At 37.3% G+C, this 17,570-nt stretch overlaps 1 protein-coding gene across 1 annotated transcript in view; it reads right to left on the reverse strand.

The window, feature by feature from the left end:
• Positions 1-227: 227 nt before the first annotated feature.
• The window catches only part of LOC116776051 (uncharacterized), a 30,667-nt gene continuing 13,324 nt past the window's right edge, over positions 228-17,570 (reverse strand). The window contains exons 9-21 of the mRNA XM_061524309.1: positions 17,401-17,510; positions 17,100-17,286; positions 16,206-16,375; positions 15,800-15,963; positions 9,395-9,532; positions 8,805-8,971; positions 7,887-8,462; positions 7,589-7,700; positions 7,259-7,391; positions 6,771-6,922; positions 5,730-6,607; positions 4,920-5,249; positions 228-4,482 (exon numbers count right to left, since the gene is read on the reverse strand). Coding sequence (XP_061380293.1) covers positions 4,925-5,249; positions 5,730-6,607; positions 6,771-6,922; positions 7,259-7,391; positions 7,589-7,700; positions 7,887-8,462; positions 8,805-8,971; positions 9,395-9,532; positions 15,800-15,963; positions 16,206-16,375; positions 17,100-17,286; positions 17,401-17,510 — 3,112 coding nt within the window. The 3' untranslated portion in view covers positions 228-4,482; positions 4,920-4,924. The remainder of the gene's footprint in view (positions 4,483-4,919; positions 5,250-5,729; positions 6,608-6,770; positions 6,923-7,258; positions 7,392-7,588; positions 7,701-7,886; positions 8,463-8,804; positions 8,972-9,394; positions 9,533-15,799; positions 15,964-16,205; positions 16,376-17,099; positions 17,287-17,400; positions 17,511-17,570) is intronic.

Here is a 17,570-nt window from a genome sequence, read left to right on the forward strand (position 1 = left end):
GGTAATAATACGGACGAAATTATTTCAATCAGACTTACAGACCATGGAAATATCTTTATATTTTTACGTTTATTTTGTTTTGTTACGGTTATTTTTTTATTTATGAAGTTAGGAAGAAAATCATTCTTCTTCAACTAACAGAATTATCAGAAACTAATTTTGATAACAAATCAGAACCGCAGCTATCGTAAGGGCATTTCAAATCGCTAATAAATAAAACAACTGAATACATAATTTCTTGTATATTTTTACATTTAAAATAATACAGGCGGTTACATTAAATAATAAATAAGTAATATCATTTACATATAAAATGTGATGTACATTGGGGGTTACACTGTACACCCTAAGTTATTTATAGCTACACGGATCACGCGCACACACAGTTTGTGCAGTTCACATTGTGAAAGTCGTTATTTAATGATAGTAAAGAAAAATCTTTTTCATATAGAAGCTCGAGAATTCAATGTTAACATCAAACCCGCAGATTACACAGTTAAATACGTTTGAACGGGAGTTTAAAACAGACAGCTAAACCGTAGTTAAACACTGGATAGTTAACTTATCAGTCATTTGTTAAAATGTAGTCTGTGCTATCTAAGGATTTATCAGAAAAAAAAACGGTAGTCGCTACTGAAAGTCGTATAGTTTGAATGTCGCCTAATTCTTGAGTCAGCCTTAATTTTTTTTACAAATCAATTTAAACACACCGTAAAATCTATAGTGTCGAAAATTCGTTTCTGATTTTCTATACCATTATAAGTAAGACGAACTGTGCATTTAATTACGGATATAGTAGAAATCATCATGATGATGATGATGATGATGATGATAGTAGAGAACGCTTCATACAAATACATTGATAGTCTTTCAATTGTGCTTTATCATGTAAATAATAAGTAACTAAATGTCGTAATTTCCGTCGTCATCAGTGTTAAGGAAAATGATTTTATGTTAAAAAACTTCAATACTATAATTATTTATACAGAAAAAAAAGCTATCATTTCTAGGGAATATTTTTATTAGTAAACATTTCCGTTACGTCTCTCCTAAACTTCGAGGACGTAATTCAAAAAAGGAATTGTCATTATTTTTGTGCACTTTTAATAGACGAAATAATTTTTAAAATATCCCGATGTATTAAATATGAAAAAAAAAAATATGTATATATATATATATATATAAATGCTTAGAACAAGTTAGTATAGCTACACTACATACGAAGTGTTTCACGTCTCTCATTCAATGACCCACGTTAACATGATAATGTGTTAAGATTTACGAATGGAAAATTGTTAACGCTCCGTATGTAGGGACGACGCAAAACTCGGAGTAAGCATACTCAACTAAAATCGTTTTAACATACATACTATATTTGGGGGTTTGAGATTTTTAAGGTTTAATAAATTTGAACTTCAATGGAATGTCAATTACAAAATGGAAGCTGGAATTGGCACATTAGTACGTAATGTTTTTTACTGTAACTAAGGAATACACACACACACACTCACATACATACATACATACATACATATATATGTAAGCATTTGTCTGATCAGGAAACATAAATATAAGATCACCCTAAATAATGCGTCTTAGATAAATTTAACTTAATACTTATTTTCAATAAAATACAAAAGTATAAAAAAAAAACCTAACTATTATTTAAGATACACACAACGTTACATATAAAGTATGAAAAGGCTGACTCGTTTTTTTATCATCATATATCCCCATACCACTGCCATTTTTTCCACATATAAACAGACTTAATAATAATCTATCTCATTCATTCGCAGCTGCTATTTATTTAAAAGATATTGTAAAATGTAAAAAAAGAATTTTGCTAAGCGAAAAACGTCTATACTGTATACGGAATAGAATTCAAACTAACTACGCGATTATACTTAACTAAGCCTAAAATGGCACATACAAGAGCTTCCAGCGCACAAACTATAGTCCGCTCCTATCCAACTATAGTACAAATCGTAGTTGGACACACCGCATAGATTTATATATTAATATTATAAACTATATTGAAAAATATAGTTACCTAAATAAAAGTGTTGCTATATGAAAAAAACAGTAGCAATATATTTCAAGTGGAATTAACAAATTTACTGGCCTTTTATAATTATTAAAAACAAAATGAATAAGGAACATTGACAAACCAAAGTATTTGAAATTTAATATCGGTACACACTAAAATAGTTCTGTTGCTTTATCATCGGAATGGCTTGATAGATATTAGTAAGAAGAAATAACTCCGGAATTAAAAAATTAAGAAAACATCCAAAAGATGGCGCTATACAAAAATTAAAACCAAGGGGAACCCCCGCATTCTTAACAGAAAATAAATTTCAGTAGTAGCTTATTCATTGAGACAACAGATACCTTTGTTTAAATTAAAACATTAATATATAATTTGTGGTATGTCCAACCTTATACTCGACTCCAAATGTAGGTAATAAGAAATACAGTATAAAAAAAAATTGTGCTCGATTATCTATACACACCTACATAAACAGCTATTGCACTGTACAATCAATTAGTTTTCAAACCAATCATAACTTTAATACTTATTACATATGTAGAATTCGTCAGTAAATATCATAATATTACAATTATAAAATATTCATATACTTTGATCGATACAACGGTTCAAAAACTAATTAAATGCAATCATATTTAATACGGAAGCTATAATCTATTTACAAATCCTGCACTATGATATATCGCAAAACAACTAACGTGGGCAATTCTTTCTAATTTCTTCATAAATACATAAACAGAGTATACTTTGAATAAAAAAAAAAAAAAAAAATTAATCACTAAATAATTCTATTTAAAACTCATTATATATAGATTATTTTCTGTAGTAGAATCACCCAGCATGACCGAACGGAATCCCATCATAATTGACCAACCACCAAAAGCAGTCTTCACAATAACATTAAAACGCTAGATTACAATAAAAACAATGGACCATTAATGATTTAGTAGGAATTATATTATATCATATTAAAACTATTATTCGTGTATAGTCGAAAAGGTATTGAGATATCTAAAAACATTCAGTCCATTTTAAATAGGATGACAATAAAACATATTAAATACTCGAGCTAAGATTTCTCTGATTTATATTTAAATAAATTAACCAATGAGCAAATAATAAAAAAAAAATATATATATATAAGAAAAATATTAATGTAAACACCTTGAAGTAATTAATATGAAATGTGACGTAATATTTATATTAGTGTAAACTGATAGAAACCTATCCAATAAAATGGACTAAATTCTAATACATCTCATTAAATACTAAATAAAAAAAAAATTTTTACATATCAAAGTCGAGAATGCTACATCTAATATACATGGTCGTTATATGTGGTAAATTCATTGTTACTGGCTGAGTAAGACTGTTTTATAGGAATATCTTAAATCAGTAAGCCATTAGTATACATGTGACTTTTGTTGAAATTAATATATATATATATTTTTAAATACTATTCAGATATCATTAAAAAGCAATCTCACCAACCGTAGGTCATATGTGAAAATTATCTTAATGATGCACACAACCACATTAATATCATAAGAATTTATCTTACAAAACATTTAAATTTTAAATACGTTCGATACAACCAGACACTATATGTACGAAATCTTGTTCAAATAGCTTAACAAGTGGTCGCTATACTGACTGGCAGCTCAGCCAGACAGGCTACCTGACTAACAAAGCATATTCCCAAGCGGCAATAAACATGTGAGACATGTGTTTAAAGCCATAATGGGCAGTCATTTGAAAGACAAAACACTTATATTATAAATAATAACCTAATATTTTACACTGATATGGGAAATAATTGGAAAATGGACAAGAATATTATATTATTGCAGTTTTCTTCAAATATAGTTATTTAAAGATACGAAAATATATCCTTTCAACATTATAACAGTAATTTTTTTTTTATTTGAAAAGTTAGCTATAACATACAGGCTTCAGCAATTTCAAATTTTAATATAACCTTATTCATAATCCAATGTTTCACATATTACAAGAGGCCTTAGACATTAGCAACTAAATAATATTTGGGAATAAATGCATGTAAAATCATTTTAAATATAAGATATATATATAAAAAAAAAATACAAAATGTAAAAAATTATAATCAAAGTGTAATTAAAATAAAATATTAAGATATCTAAAACATAATTTTTGGTACATTTATAAAAAAAAAAAGAACATTCTACACACATACAGACTTGAAATAACATCAAATTAGTAATATATTATTAACATTGCAATAAAGTTAACCTTATTCAATACTTACATGACATTTCGTTTACAACCATCAGCTTCAATATGACAACACTGAGTAAACAAAAACACATGCACCTTTACACTTAAACAGTTTGTACACAACACAGTGAGTATTACAGTACATTCACCTGGACACCTGTTCTGATGACGGAGACCTGGAAGTGAACAGGCATAGCAAACTCATTACTCGTTCATCGTAAGACTGAAGAGCCTTACCAGAAGGCATACTGTTGTAATGATATTATGACTACAAAAAAAATTATCAATACATATTGCAATTTTGCTAGGCTTTGATACAAACACATATCATTTAAAAGAATGCTACCAAATCTTTTTTATCTTAGAATTTTTTTCGTATATCAATTTAAATTATTCTACTGACACTTCTTAATGCTTAGCACAGAGTCTGAAACATTAAATTCATGGTACTGTCCATTTAGTTTTATACCAGTCGGCGGGGAGTCTTAAAATATATTCTCAATTCAAAAAATCATGCCTTTACATACAACTAGTACTTAAAAAAATCTTTTTGATTGCTAAGAGATTGTCTAAAACTTGGATATGTTATATTTAAAATGATATATGTATATACCAGGTTCAGCTATCGGGCCTCGGTAGTTTAGTTGCGTACGCGGTGAGAGCGCAGTAAGCCGCTAGCAGAGCCTCCGGCGAGTGGGTCACGGGACGTTCCTGAGAGGTCTGAGAGCTCTGTGAGGCCTGAGAAGTCTGAGAAGTCTGTGAGGCCGGGGAATTTGGTGAGGCCTGGCAGCGGGCGTGAGCGTTCAGAGCACTACTGCAGTATAAATCAGCGGCCACACAGGGTGAAGCCCACTCACTGCCAGGTTCCTTGATATCTGGATTCCTTACTCCACCACACGCAGCGCTTAGCGAACAAAAAGTTAACGCTCGCCAGCCGCCGTATCTAGAATTTGATATATATTATTATATATGATATTGCATATATACATAACTATAATGAGAGGAATAGCAAAAATTACTGATTGTTATTATAGGTTCCTTATTTTAAAATATAAATTGTATAGAGAGATAATAGCTTTAGCCACATATACGTTGGCTCATAGAAATAGATTTTACTACTTTTAGAAATATTTTATAATACTAGTCCTTCTTCCAAGGGGTTAACCTTTACACATGTTAAGAACATATTAAACAATCTAAGCACAAATTTAGCTCACTGTGTCACATATCCAATAAAGTTTTACAAAACCCAGTTCGGGCATTATTGCATTACCTAACAAACATCCATCATTACAAACTTTCTCATTCTCATAGCTTTTTATGTTTGTAAGACTTCCGATAGATGGCGTTAAAAATAATCACTATAAGATTTTTAATCAAATTTAAATAATTATAATGATATCGATAAGATCAAATAGCTCACTTGTCAACAACAACAACCGGTCCATTCTTGTATTCCATCTGACATCCAGCGACGAACTCTATCAACGCGAACGAATCCTGGTAGGGCGCTATGAGCCTATCGATGGCCGCTTCCCGTTCGCTCCCGCTGGAATGCCTCACAGCACGAACGTATTCATTATCATCCGGCCGACCCGCGCTGTATTTGGTGGTAGCACCTTTCAACCAGCCACTGCACTTTATGAACTTAACACTTAACTGGTAATCGTCCTGCAATGAATGCACGCTCACGTTTGTCACTTCTATAACCCTGTCTGATGGTACGTTTGGGAGGTGTTTTACTTTTTCGAATGTGTACACGGGTCTTCGTAGTTCAGCTTCCTCTTCTACGGTGAGCGATGGTGTGATAGGTGGCGGTGGTGGTGCAGTATCTGGCGGTGAACCAGCCGCTCTAGAACCCCACTCGGGGAATTTGAACTTGGTGGGAGAGCTCAGCTTAAAGTTCTTCAACGACATCTTCGACGGACTTCTCGGTGATTTTGGACCGTTCTTCTTCTCTGATAATGACGAGAATAAATCTCCGTTCGCTATGGATTTCCGGGCGGACAGATCTCTGTTACTGAGACGCTCCAATCGGAGTTCCGTCCTGTCGAACCTGTAGGATGGTTCCGTATTATTAACTGGTGAATTATTATCAGGTATGAGCCGTTCGTCGTCAGCACAGTCGCTGCCCTCCTGCCTTCTGTACCCGTTGGTCTCGGGCTCGCTGGGTGTGTCTGTTCGACTCGTCCTATCCGATCTCCTGTGCGCCACATATACTTCCTTAGACACAAAGCTCGCACGGAAATTAGCCACGAACAGTTCCTTCTCATCTTCTGTCGGCCAAAACACATCGCACTCCTTTAAAACAAATATTCATATTATAAATATAATAGTAACAACAAATATGGCTAGATTTACAAAATGTTCTACAAGTACACATATATATTTAGTTCGTAGATTAAATAATCAAAATTTTGTTTGTCTATAGCAAAAAGTTATAAAAATATCGATATAAACAGACCGGATGTTCATCATCGTGTAGTAACAACACTAGTTGTGCGGTGTGATCCCACAACAGCCGCCACGGGTCAGGTGCCTCTGTGTGTTGACACACGGCGTACTCTCTCACACGACGCACGCCACAAACCCACGAAGCATTTATATATTCACTTCCTGGAAACAGATTGAAATTTTTATTTGTATTGTTATTTTTCTCTTCTACTATTAATATGTAGTTAACATATGACATTGACTGCAGTTAGCGAAGCATTAACTAATTACATAATCAGCTTTGTTAACAGCATTTTAAAATTTACGTCGCTAGAGGGAGACACATTATCTCATTCATAGCTTGTGTAATTTTATCAACAATGTTAGAATCTGAATTTTATTGCTCCTAAACAATAATTTTGACAAATATACAAAGCGAATAATTTTCAAGAAAGTTTTTGATTATATAAATATATATATATACATGTAACAAATATATTGTAATAATATTATAGGTACCTTCAACACCGGGTTTCGGTACCAACATGACCCTGGCGGAGTCTGAGGGTAGGATGCCACCCGGTCTGTTCTTATCAGCGTTGTGAGGAGCTCGAGCACACACACTCGCCTCCACACACGAACGTGTTATCAACTGACAAACATAATAATTCATAATAATTAGTTAATTGTTTCATAAATAGATTATGACATTGGCAGAATACCACGTGCACATTTTGAGCATGAATACCAGAAATTTGAAATCAGGTACTGACTACGGCACATACAATATGAACTGCTTTCTGAACTATATCCGGATACATAGGCTCATTATATAATGTATATTCTAACCTGATTCTGTTTTTCTAACAAGTTAACAGGAGGAGGTCCTTGGTACAGTTGATGCCTGTTCGATAAAGAGCGCATCCGTTCCAACAGCGCGTAGTTTTCGGCTCGGTTTACTCTGGAAACAATATATCTAATACATACAAAATACATCGTTAAGGGCAACTTAAATTATAAATACAAGCACATAACAATACAATAACTCTCCCGGCATTACGCAATATTTTTTTAATGATTATTTTTTTATCGTTTTTACTTAAATTCAAACATTAATAAAGACTAATTATATGATAAAAGTATTTACCTGCGCATTTCCTCTTTCTCTTGTTCATTCATGCTGTTATAGGCCGCCATTTTCTTATTATAAGTATCTGTGGACCTCGGCGCCAGATCATAAACTCCCTCCGAGTCATCGCCGTTGACCAATCCATCCTTCTCTTGGTTGTCCACAGATGATTTACTTTCGCTGTTCAATTCGTCAGTTTTTATCGACACTTGACTGCTTCCATTTTCTACTATATTATCGCTACATTCTATAGATTTAACACTCGACATGTCGTTCTCGCCGTTCATTTCGTTAACGCTCTTATGCTTTATAGGATTAAGGTCCATAACCGCTAGCTCCTCCTCTGATATCGGTTCTAGAAGCTTCGCCAGATATTCCCTAGCTTTTGTGAACTCCACTTCTGTGTTACCCGAACGCACGTACTCTAACAGAGCGTCATGTACGAATACATACTGTTCCTCGGTCTGCACTAAATGGTTCCTTTGCGTTCGCGCGCGACAGAGGAACCCTAAAGGCGACAGGGTTCCCGTGAGTTTTAATTGATTCAGTTGTGCGTCTATCACTATGTATGTACCCGTTCTTCCAACACCCGCACTGAAACAGATTGTAAGCATGCGATTAACAAGTATTTATCAATGTTCATTTTAAATATTTGTTATTTTTTGACCAGAAGAAATGTTTTGTAGCTGGAATTATAATATTTACAATCGAATCCTTTAAAACGGATCATATTTTTTTATTATTGTAAATATTTATTTTCCTAAAAAAATCAAACAAGGAATATACATATATCAGCCTTTCCAAATGTGGGCGATAGCGCCACCTGTTTTAGTGGTTTTTCAGTACGAAAAAAAAACTGGGGGCGTTAAAGATTAATTTATTCTCAAAGTGGGCAGTACACAAAATAAGTTTGGGAACCCCTGTATTAATGTATACCTGCAATGAACGAGCACGGTTGCCGGATCTGCAGCGGCCCGTACGAACGGCAACACAGCTAACGGGTGCCGTGGCGTGCCATGGTCGGGCCACACGGTGTAGTGGTACTGGACAACGTGGCGACCCTCGCCACTCGCTGTACTCGACTCGCTCGACGATTCGCTACCCTGGAATGGTTATAGCGTAGGTTTTGAGTAAAACGAAATTGAATTAAATTTCTTATACATTGTATTGGTTCTATTTGGGTTCAGCTCACAAAAAAGTATGACAATAATTTCTTAAAATATACACAACGTAGTGACTGGAGTTCAATGTAATTTAAAAATACGCATATATATGATGTATTTTTATTACTCAGTGCATTTTAATAATTACTATAAACAACTAAATACATATTTTCACACATGTTCATACATACAAACGTTATGCAATAACCACAGTCATGTACTCACACACACTAACGACAATTAATTCACCAGAGATCCTCCACTCATACATACACACACACATGCATACACGCTAACACGCAACACACATACACACACACACACATACACACACACACACGCTCACACGTATATTATCCTCACCGCGACTGTACTCTTGACCCTGAGATGTCTGACGGTGTAAGCGGCCCTCACGTCCTCATACAGCAGCGTCACGTGTATACCGCCGAACTCCGCGGAACTGCCGCGCCCGCCCGCCGGCCAGTACATGTCGCACTTACGCTGATAATATACAAAATATAGATTAAAAAAGACGAAAAAATCATTTTCAAACAATTAAAGAACAAAGAAATGTTATTGGTGAGTTCTTGAAAACCTAATTAAAGTAAGATTTTTTTTTTAATTTTGAAATTTGTTATAATATGAGACGAAACCTCTTAGCATTCAATGGATTCACCGTGCGGGTGCCGGGTCCATTGCGTTGCAGGGAGTGGAGCTTCAACAGTGCCTGGGACTTGCGACCCAGGTGTAGGTTTAAGGGGCCCCTAACTAACGCGCGTTAAACGCTCACCTCCACTGTCCAAGCTCCTCTCCCTACCCAACCATATTTGAAAAGAACCTACTAGGGCTGCCTTCGAAGTACGTTCCAAGAACGAATTGATGTGAGTTCTGGACAGGCCCAAGTCTTTTAGCAGGTTGTAGAGAGATTTAGCCGTTATACCTCTCGCTCCCACTTCTACCGCGTATAAATCCACGACGAACCTATTTCGAGTGAGTTCGTTTGTGAGCTCGTAATATTTGTTGACCTTGATGGTATGGTCTTTGGGGATGTTGGTTTCCCAAGGAACCGTAAGCTCTATCATCACAACGCGCTTTAAGATTCGCGAATACATAAATATGTCTGGTCTGGAGGCCGACGCACAAATATCCTCGGGGATTTTGTATTGTTTTTCATACGTATCCATCATTATAGTCCAATCCGTAGCCGCTTTAAGGATGGAGTAAGGCTTAGCATTTGTTTTTATAGCCCTAGTGCCCTCTCTCACAAAACCTACTGATCGCTCGTTTGTGGTTATTTCCTTTTGCGCTCTGGCTACCGAAAGACTAACCGCTTCACGTATGATTTCCAGAACCCTATCGTGACGACGCGAGTATTGACCGCTATCGAGGAGTACCTTACATCCCACTAACAAGTGCCTAGCAGTTCCAACTGCCTTCCCACAGATATAGCAAGTCTTTTCGGTACCTTTACCCCATCTCACTAAATTACTTTGATCTGGGAGAGTCATCTGGAACGCATTGAGATAGAATTTTAGCAATGCTGGCGACCAATCATGGATTAAGGTGCGCCATTTTAGTGCTAATGGGATGCAAAAATCTCCTATGTCTAACCACTCGTTCTGCATTTCTAAACTTATTGCATGGATCTTATATTTATCATTCTCGTCTTGCCGAATAAAAGACTTCAATATATCCGTATCTTGGACCTTCCTACTTGACCCTAACCCTACTCTGTTACTTTGCGCTCCTATCATAAACTGCTTGTGGAATTGAAGCCTTGACTCTAGCTCTGGGGCATCTTTGTCTTTTGGGAGCGATGTAACGACGTCATCCTGGGATTTCCCCAGGATGTATCTCTTGGAAACTCTCAGGTGTTTGTAGAGCTCCGATGGCCTTTTTAGACTCATCCCAAAACTATTGCGATCCCTAAATAAAGCCGATGAATCAGCCGTTAGCGCGAGCCCGAGCCACAACTTCAACATCTTTATGACGCCTGCATCTAACTTTGACAGAAGGGTTTTATTGAAATCATAAACGAGGAAAGGCCAATTTAAACGTGAAGTTAGGTAATTATCGTAGATCCAAGCTTTTTTAACGTTACTGATCTGTTGGCTATCTACCTTGTTGAGATCGTTTAAAAAGCTATCTACTATACCTTCTAAAGATGGAGTACGACCTATATTATCAATCTTCCGACCGAGAAATTTAAATGGTGCATTTTCTGTAACCGTAGAAATGCATTGACCGCCTAACGATAATCCCGGATCGTATGAGGTGTATCTTGTACTCCGCCTACCGAGACACAGACAGTGACATTTACATGGTTTTGTCCTCAATCCATCGGTCCACTCACAGAATCTATCCACTTCATCTAATAGTACTTGACAGTGTTTGGGGTTACGTGTCAGTATTGCGAGATCGTCAGCGAAGGCTAAAATGGATTCCGTGTATTTATTATTAAACTTGAACCGATACCCCCATTTTTTCTCGTTGCTGCTTAATTTATCTACTAAGATGTTAATTACAATATTAAATACAATTGGAGACAAACAGCAACCTTGAAATAGTCCTACATTGTAACTAAAAGTTTTTGAATGGCCTTCTTTAGTTGTTATAGAAAACTTTAATTTTGAGTAGTACGACGCGATCATATCGGTAACTAGGGGCGGAAAGTTGTACCATCTCAGCGCGAATAGCATCAATTCGTGTTGTATCGACCCGAACGCGTTCTCTAAGTCTATCCAACAAACTGTAATTTGCCTCTCGCTTTTCCTAGCATCTTTTAAACTCTCCGACAGCAAAGTGTTGTGTTCTAGGCATCCAGAAATTCCGGGTAAAAACCCTTTCTGGTGATTTGGCCTAAAATACCTGTTGCTGAGCATGAATCGCGTCATTCTCGTTTGTAGAACTGAGAAAAAGATTTTGGATATAGTATTTGTTAAGGCTATCGGTCTAGTATCTTTCGGATCTGTGACTCGATCTTTTTTGGGAATGAGGACAAAAATTGCTTTCCCGAAGCACTCCGGGATTTGCTTCCTTGACCAGATTTTATCGTATATATATGTGAGATGTTTACGAACCGATGGACATTTTTTAAAGACTATATATGGGATACCATCGGGTCCCGGCGCAGATTTAGACGATTTTTTCTTTATCTGAATACTTATCTCATCTAGCGTTGGAGGGATGCCGTGGAAATCGAAACGAGGAATTCCAGGTTTTTGATCGTTGGGATCCGCATAGAGTCTTACACTTTTAGGCACTTCGTATGTGCTCTTAAAATGATCGTAAATTTGTTCATTGGTCAAGAGAAGCTGTCCGCGTTCTTTCTTAAAAATGGTTTTCGAATACTCAAAAGGGTTTTTATCAAAATCTACTTCCTGTTTTGCCCGGTCAAAATTATCGCGATTTTTGCGGTTTGCGCCGATATTCCTTGAATTAATTTTAGAATTGATCTTAACGCCCTAGCTAGTTGATGACTAAGGTGATTGTCGCCTAGGGCTTTGGCTATACGTAGATTTTTTATTAATTCCCGTTTTTTCCTCCTCATTTTTATCTTGAAAGAATTGTCTTTATTTTTGCGAGCGTAATGATTTCGAGGTGGATATTGCTCGTTAAAGTAGTCGTAAATAGTATTTTGGAAAGTTTCTACTCGCGAGTTCAAATCCTGCTTCGAGCCCGGATGCTCTAACAGGTCCGCTAAATTGTCGTCGTGAACTTTCCAAGTCGATTGTTTCATGTTTGGAATGCTAAGACGTGTCCGGATGTCAATGGACTCCTGGTAGTTTCCAGTTAATGGTTCACCATGGGATACATGAGGGTCAACTCTATCCGCAGTGAAAGTTGAAGAACTTACCGACGATTGTCGTGCTTCAACACCATTATGTGTTTTTAGATGTTTAATGTACCAGGCTCGTCTCTTGTAATTTTTCCCGCACGTAGGGCATTTCAAATCCGTATTCGCGCCGTTTTCGCCGTTTATATCGACCGGTGGACAGATCTTTCGCCCCCCCTCTCGGACTGTCCTAGGGGTATTTTTCTTAATAGGACTTTTAGCTTCGTAAATCCCGGGCTGGGCTTGCTAGGCCGTTACCCTCGGCTGTCTTTCCAGCAGTCATCTGTCTTTCCAGCGCCATCTGTCTTTCCAGCGTCAACTGTCTTTCCAGCGTCAGCCCGACTCTCCGGGCAGTCGTTTTAAATGAGACGAAACCTCTTAGCATTCAATGGATTCACCGTGCGGGTGCCGGGTCCATTGCGTTGCAGGGAGTGGAGCTTCAACAGTGCCTGGGACTTGCGACCCAGGTGTAGGTTTAAGGGGCCCCTAACTAACGCGCGTTAAACGCTCACCTCCACTGTCCAAGCTCCTCTCCCTACCCAACCATATTTGAAAAGAACCTACTAGGGCTGCCTTCGAAGTACGTTCCAAGAACGAATTGATGTGAGTTCTGGACAGGCCCAAGTCTTTTAGCAGGTTGTAGAGAGATTTAGCCGTTATACCTCTCGCTCCCACTTCTACCGCGTATAAATCCACGACGAACCTATTTCGAGTGAGTTCGTTTGTGAGCTCGTAATATTTGTTGACCTTGATGGTATGGTCTTTGGGGATGTTGGTTTCCCAAGGAACCGTAAGCTCTATCATCACAACGCGCTTTAAGATTCGCGAATACATAAATATGTCTGGTCTGGAGGCCGACGCACAAATATCCTCGGGGATTTTGTATTGTTTTTCATACGTATCCATCATTATAGTCCAATCCGTAGCCGCTTTAAGGATGGAGTAAGGCTTAGCATTTGTTTTTATAGCCCTAGTGCCCTCTCTCACAAAACCTACTGATCGCTCGTTTGTGGTTATTTCCTTTTGCGCTCTGGCTACCGAAAGACTAACCGCTTCACGTATGATTTCCAGAACCCTATCGTGACGACGCGAGTATTGACCGCTATCGAGGAGTACCTTACATCCCACTAACAAGTGCCTAGCAGTTCCAACTGCCTTCCCACAGATATAGCAAGTCTTTTCGGTACCTTTACCCCATCTCACTAAATTACTTTGATCTGGGAGAGTCATCTGGAACGCATTGAGATAGAATTTTAGCAATGCTGGCGACCAATCATGGATTAAGGTGCGCCATTTTAGTGCTAATGGGATGCAAAAATCTCCTATGTCTAACCACTCGTTCTGCATTTCTAAACTTATTGCATGGATCTTATATTTATCATTCTCGTCTTGCCGAATAAAAGACTTCAATATATCCGTATCTTGGACCTTCCTACTTGACCCTAACCCTACTCTGTTACTTTGCGCTCCTATCATAAACTGCTTGTGGAATTGAAGCCTTGACTCTAGCTCTGGGGCATCTTTGTCTTTTGGGAGCGATGTAACGACGTCATCCTGGGATTTCCCCAGGATGTATCTCTTGGAAACTCTCAGGTGTTTGTAGAGCTCCGATGGCCTTTTTAGACTCATCCCAAAACTATTGCGATCCCTAAATAAAGCCGATGAATCAGCCGTTAGCGCGAGCCCGAGCCACAACTTCAACATCTTTATGACGCCTGCATCTAACTTTGACAGAAGGGTTTTATTGAAATCATAAACGAGGAAAGGCCAATTTAAACGTGAAGTTAGGTAATTATCGTAGATCCAAGCTTTTTTAACGTTACTGATCTGTTGGCTATCTACCTTGTTGAGATCGTTTAAAAAGCTATCTACTATACCTTCTAAAGATGGAGTACGACCTATATTATCAATCTTCCGACCGAGAAATTTAAATGGTGCATTTTCTGTAACCGTAGAAATGCATTGACCGCCTAACGATAATCCCGGATCGTATGAGGTGTATCTTGTACTCCGCCTACCGAGACACAGACAGTGACATTTACATGGTTTTGTCCTCAATCCATCGGTCCACTCACAGAATCTATCCACTTCATCTAATAGTACTTGACAGTGTTTGGGGTTACGTGTCAGTATTGCGAGATCGTCAGCGAAGGCTAAAATGGATTCCGTGTATTTATTATTAAACTTGAACCGATACCCCCATTTTTTCTCGTTGCTGCTTAATTTATCTACTAAGATGTTAATTACAATATTAAATACAATTGGAGACAAACAGCAACCTTGAAATAGTCCTACATTGTAACTAAAAGTTTTTGAATGGCCTTCTTTAGTTGTTATAGAAAAAATAAATACATGTTGCTCTTTAACGTAAAATATAGTCAACGGATTTTAATTAATGCAGATTGACTATATGAATAGCATGTAATCTCCAATTTATCGTTTCATTCCTTCTAATATGTCCGGGAACACTTTAAACCCTAGTATGAAGTCACGTGACACACGATAGATGTCGCTCACTTCGGTTAACGTATATGTTATATTTAGAGCATATTATTAATTTCTCTTCTGAAACAATGCAGAAGACAACGCGGGCGAAGTAGTGGTCAAAACTAGTACCATACTACGGAATTCATTTTCGCAATTTTTTCCCTCAACTCGAAAAAGCTCTCCATGCAAGTTGAGTGAAGCGAAATCAGGGTTTAAGTATAGAACCGTTTTTTTTGGACATGAGTTCCGTTTACCGGTTTTAGAGCCGGTTTTGAAATTTACATTGGTGGTTCAATCAAAAATGTTTCTATAAAAACCAGTCCAGAAAACTGGGCTATCAAAAAAAACCTCGACTATGCAAGATCATCTCCGTGGATGAATGACCTGAATCGCCAGTATTTCGTTTCGCTCGTTCCACTCAATAAACATAATATAAATGAACCAACCCTGCCCCGTTCCACGAGGTTGGTGATCATGACCAAGGTGCAGACCCTGTGCTGCCAGATCATCCGCCAGAAGGCGTCTAGTGTGGCTGGCGTGGGGCCTTGAGTGGCGATGTACCGTCGCCGCCACACCACCCACTCCAGCTTGATCTGACGGGGGACGCCATCTAGTGACAGAGAATCGACACTATATAACATTTGTTAGCATTAATGTATGATCAACTTTAAGAAGCTATTGTGGTACATGTAATGTTTGGTACATATGTTGTTCAGTCTGATCAATATTAAAGATTTTTTTAATAACATCTTTGTAAAGTAAGGACTACACATTCATGCATAAGTTGCGACCCAGGTGTAGGTTCTAAGTGCCCCTATCTAGCGCATATAGAGCTATATAACTATAACTCACTGATGTCAACGTAAACATCATCTAGCTGGTCGTCATCGTCACTCCGGTCGCTGTCCGAGTCTGTCCGCTCTTCAGACTCTACTATCCCTGAAAACTCAATGTTCAGGAACGCTGATTCGATGCCGTCTGAGAGATTCGGTGGCGGCTTAGTAGCTCGGACTGAGGGTTGCCTGTGTAAAATAATTTAATATTTGACAATTAAAAAAGTTTGTAATCAATCATAATTTTTTCAAAAACCAAATTTCTGGTACAAGGTTTACAAGACAATTTCAGTACGTTTCATAATAGGGTTGTGGAAAAAATTTGCAGGTTGGAAGAAAATTAAAATTTTCACGAAAGTCAAATGACTGTTATCATTTTCTTGAACAAGACATTTTCTAATCTCCGCACAGTATAGTACTTATAAATTAGCTAAATTCCTACTTCACCGACCCTAACCTGTAACAGGTTAAATAAAAAACGTGCTATCGCAGGGTATTACGCTTGACCTTTGATGTTCAGGTAAAACAGAGACTTTGTTATTACTATATCAGTCTTCTGCCATTTTTGTTAGCTACTTCTACTTGTTATATTATCTACGTTTATTTTAGTTTTCTCTAATACGTTCTATCTCCTGTTTTGTACATATTTTTACAATAGAAACAGATTTTTTCAGTGTGTTCAGGTTACAGTTTCACACTTTAAATAATAACATTTCTATATATCCAGCACTCTGTCCATTCGTTCCAGTTAAAACGTTATTTTTTAAGATTTTTTATACTGTAGTACGATTTATTCTAATTACGGTTGACTTTGGTGCACCGTGAGATGTAACAGGCTTAAATGCTATCCCTTTGGATTCTTCAATGAACGAATGAATGAATGATTTGAATTACATTCCACATCAATCTCTACCTGTCCGGCCTGGCTCTCCTCTCTAGTTTCTTCTCTATCCGTCTCTTGGCGGTGGGATTTAAGGCCGGTAGCATGCCGTCTATGAAATTAGCGTTGACATAATCGCAGGCGGCCCCCCTCCCCGCGCCCACACACCCCGCCGCGCCACACCTACCACCCACGGATACGCACACGCGGCTATGATCGTCTGGAAGAATATAATATACATAGATTTTTTTATAATATACATAGATTTTTTTATAATATACATACATTTTTTTAGAATATAATATACATAGATTTTTTTTATTGTAATACTTACAGGCTGTTATGTTCAGATATCTGTTCTTAAGCCTATTCTCCGGTCGGTAGCTGTGATGGCTGGTGTGTCCCAGGGCAGCGGACATACCCACCACTATCTCATACTCTTTGCTGTAATATAAATAGTCATATAAATATAATATTATACTTGTTTAGACTTACAACTGTATA

The sequence above is a fragment of the Danaus plexippus genome, chromosome 24, assembly GCF_018135715.1.
Source record: "Danaus plexippus chromosome 24, MEX_DaPlex, whole genome shotgun sequence".
NCBI classification, from domain to species: domain Eukaryota; kingdom Metazoa; phylum Arthropoda; class Insecta; order Lepidoptera; family Nymphalidae; genus Danaus; species Danaus plexippus.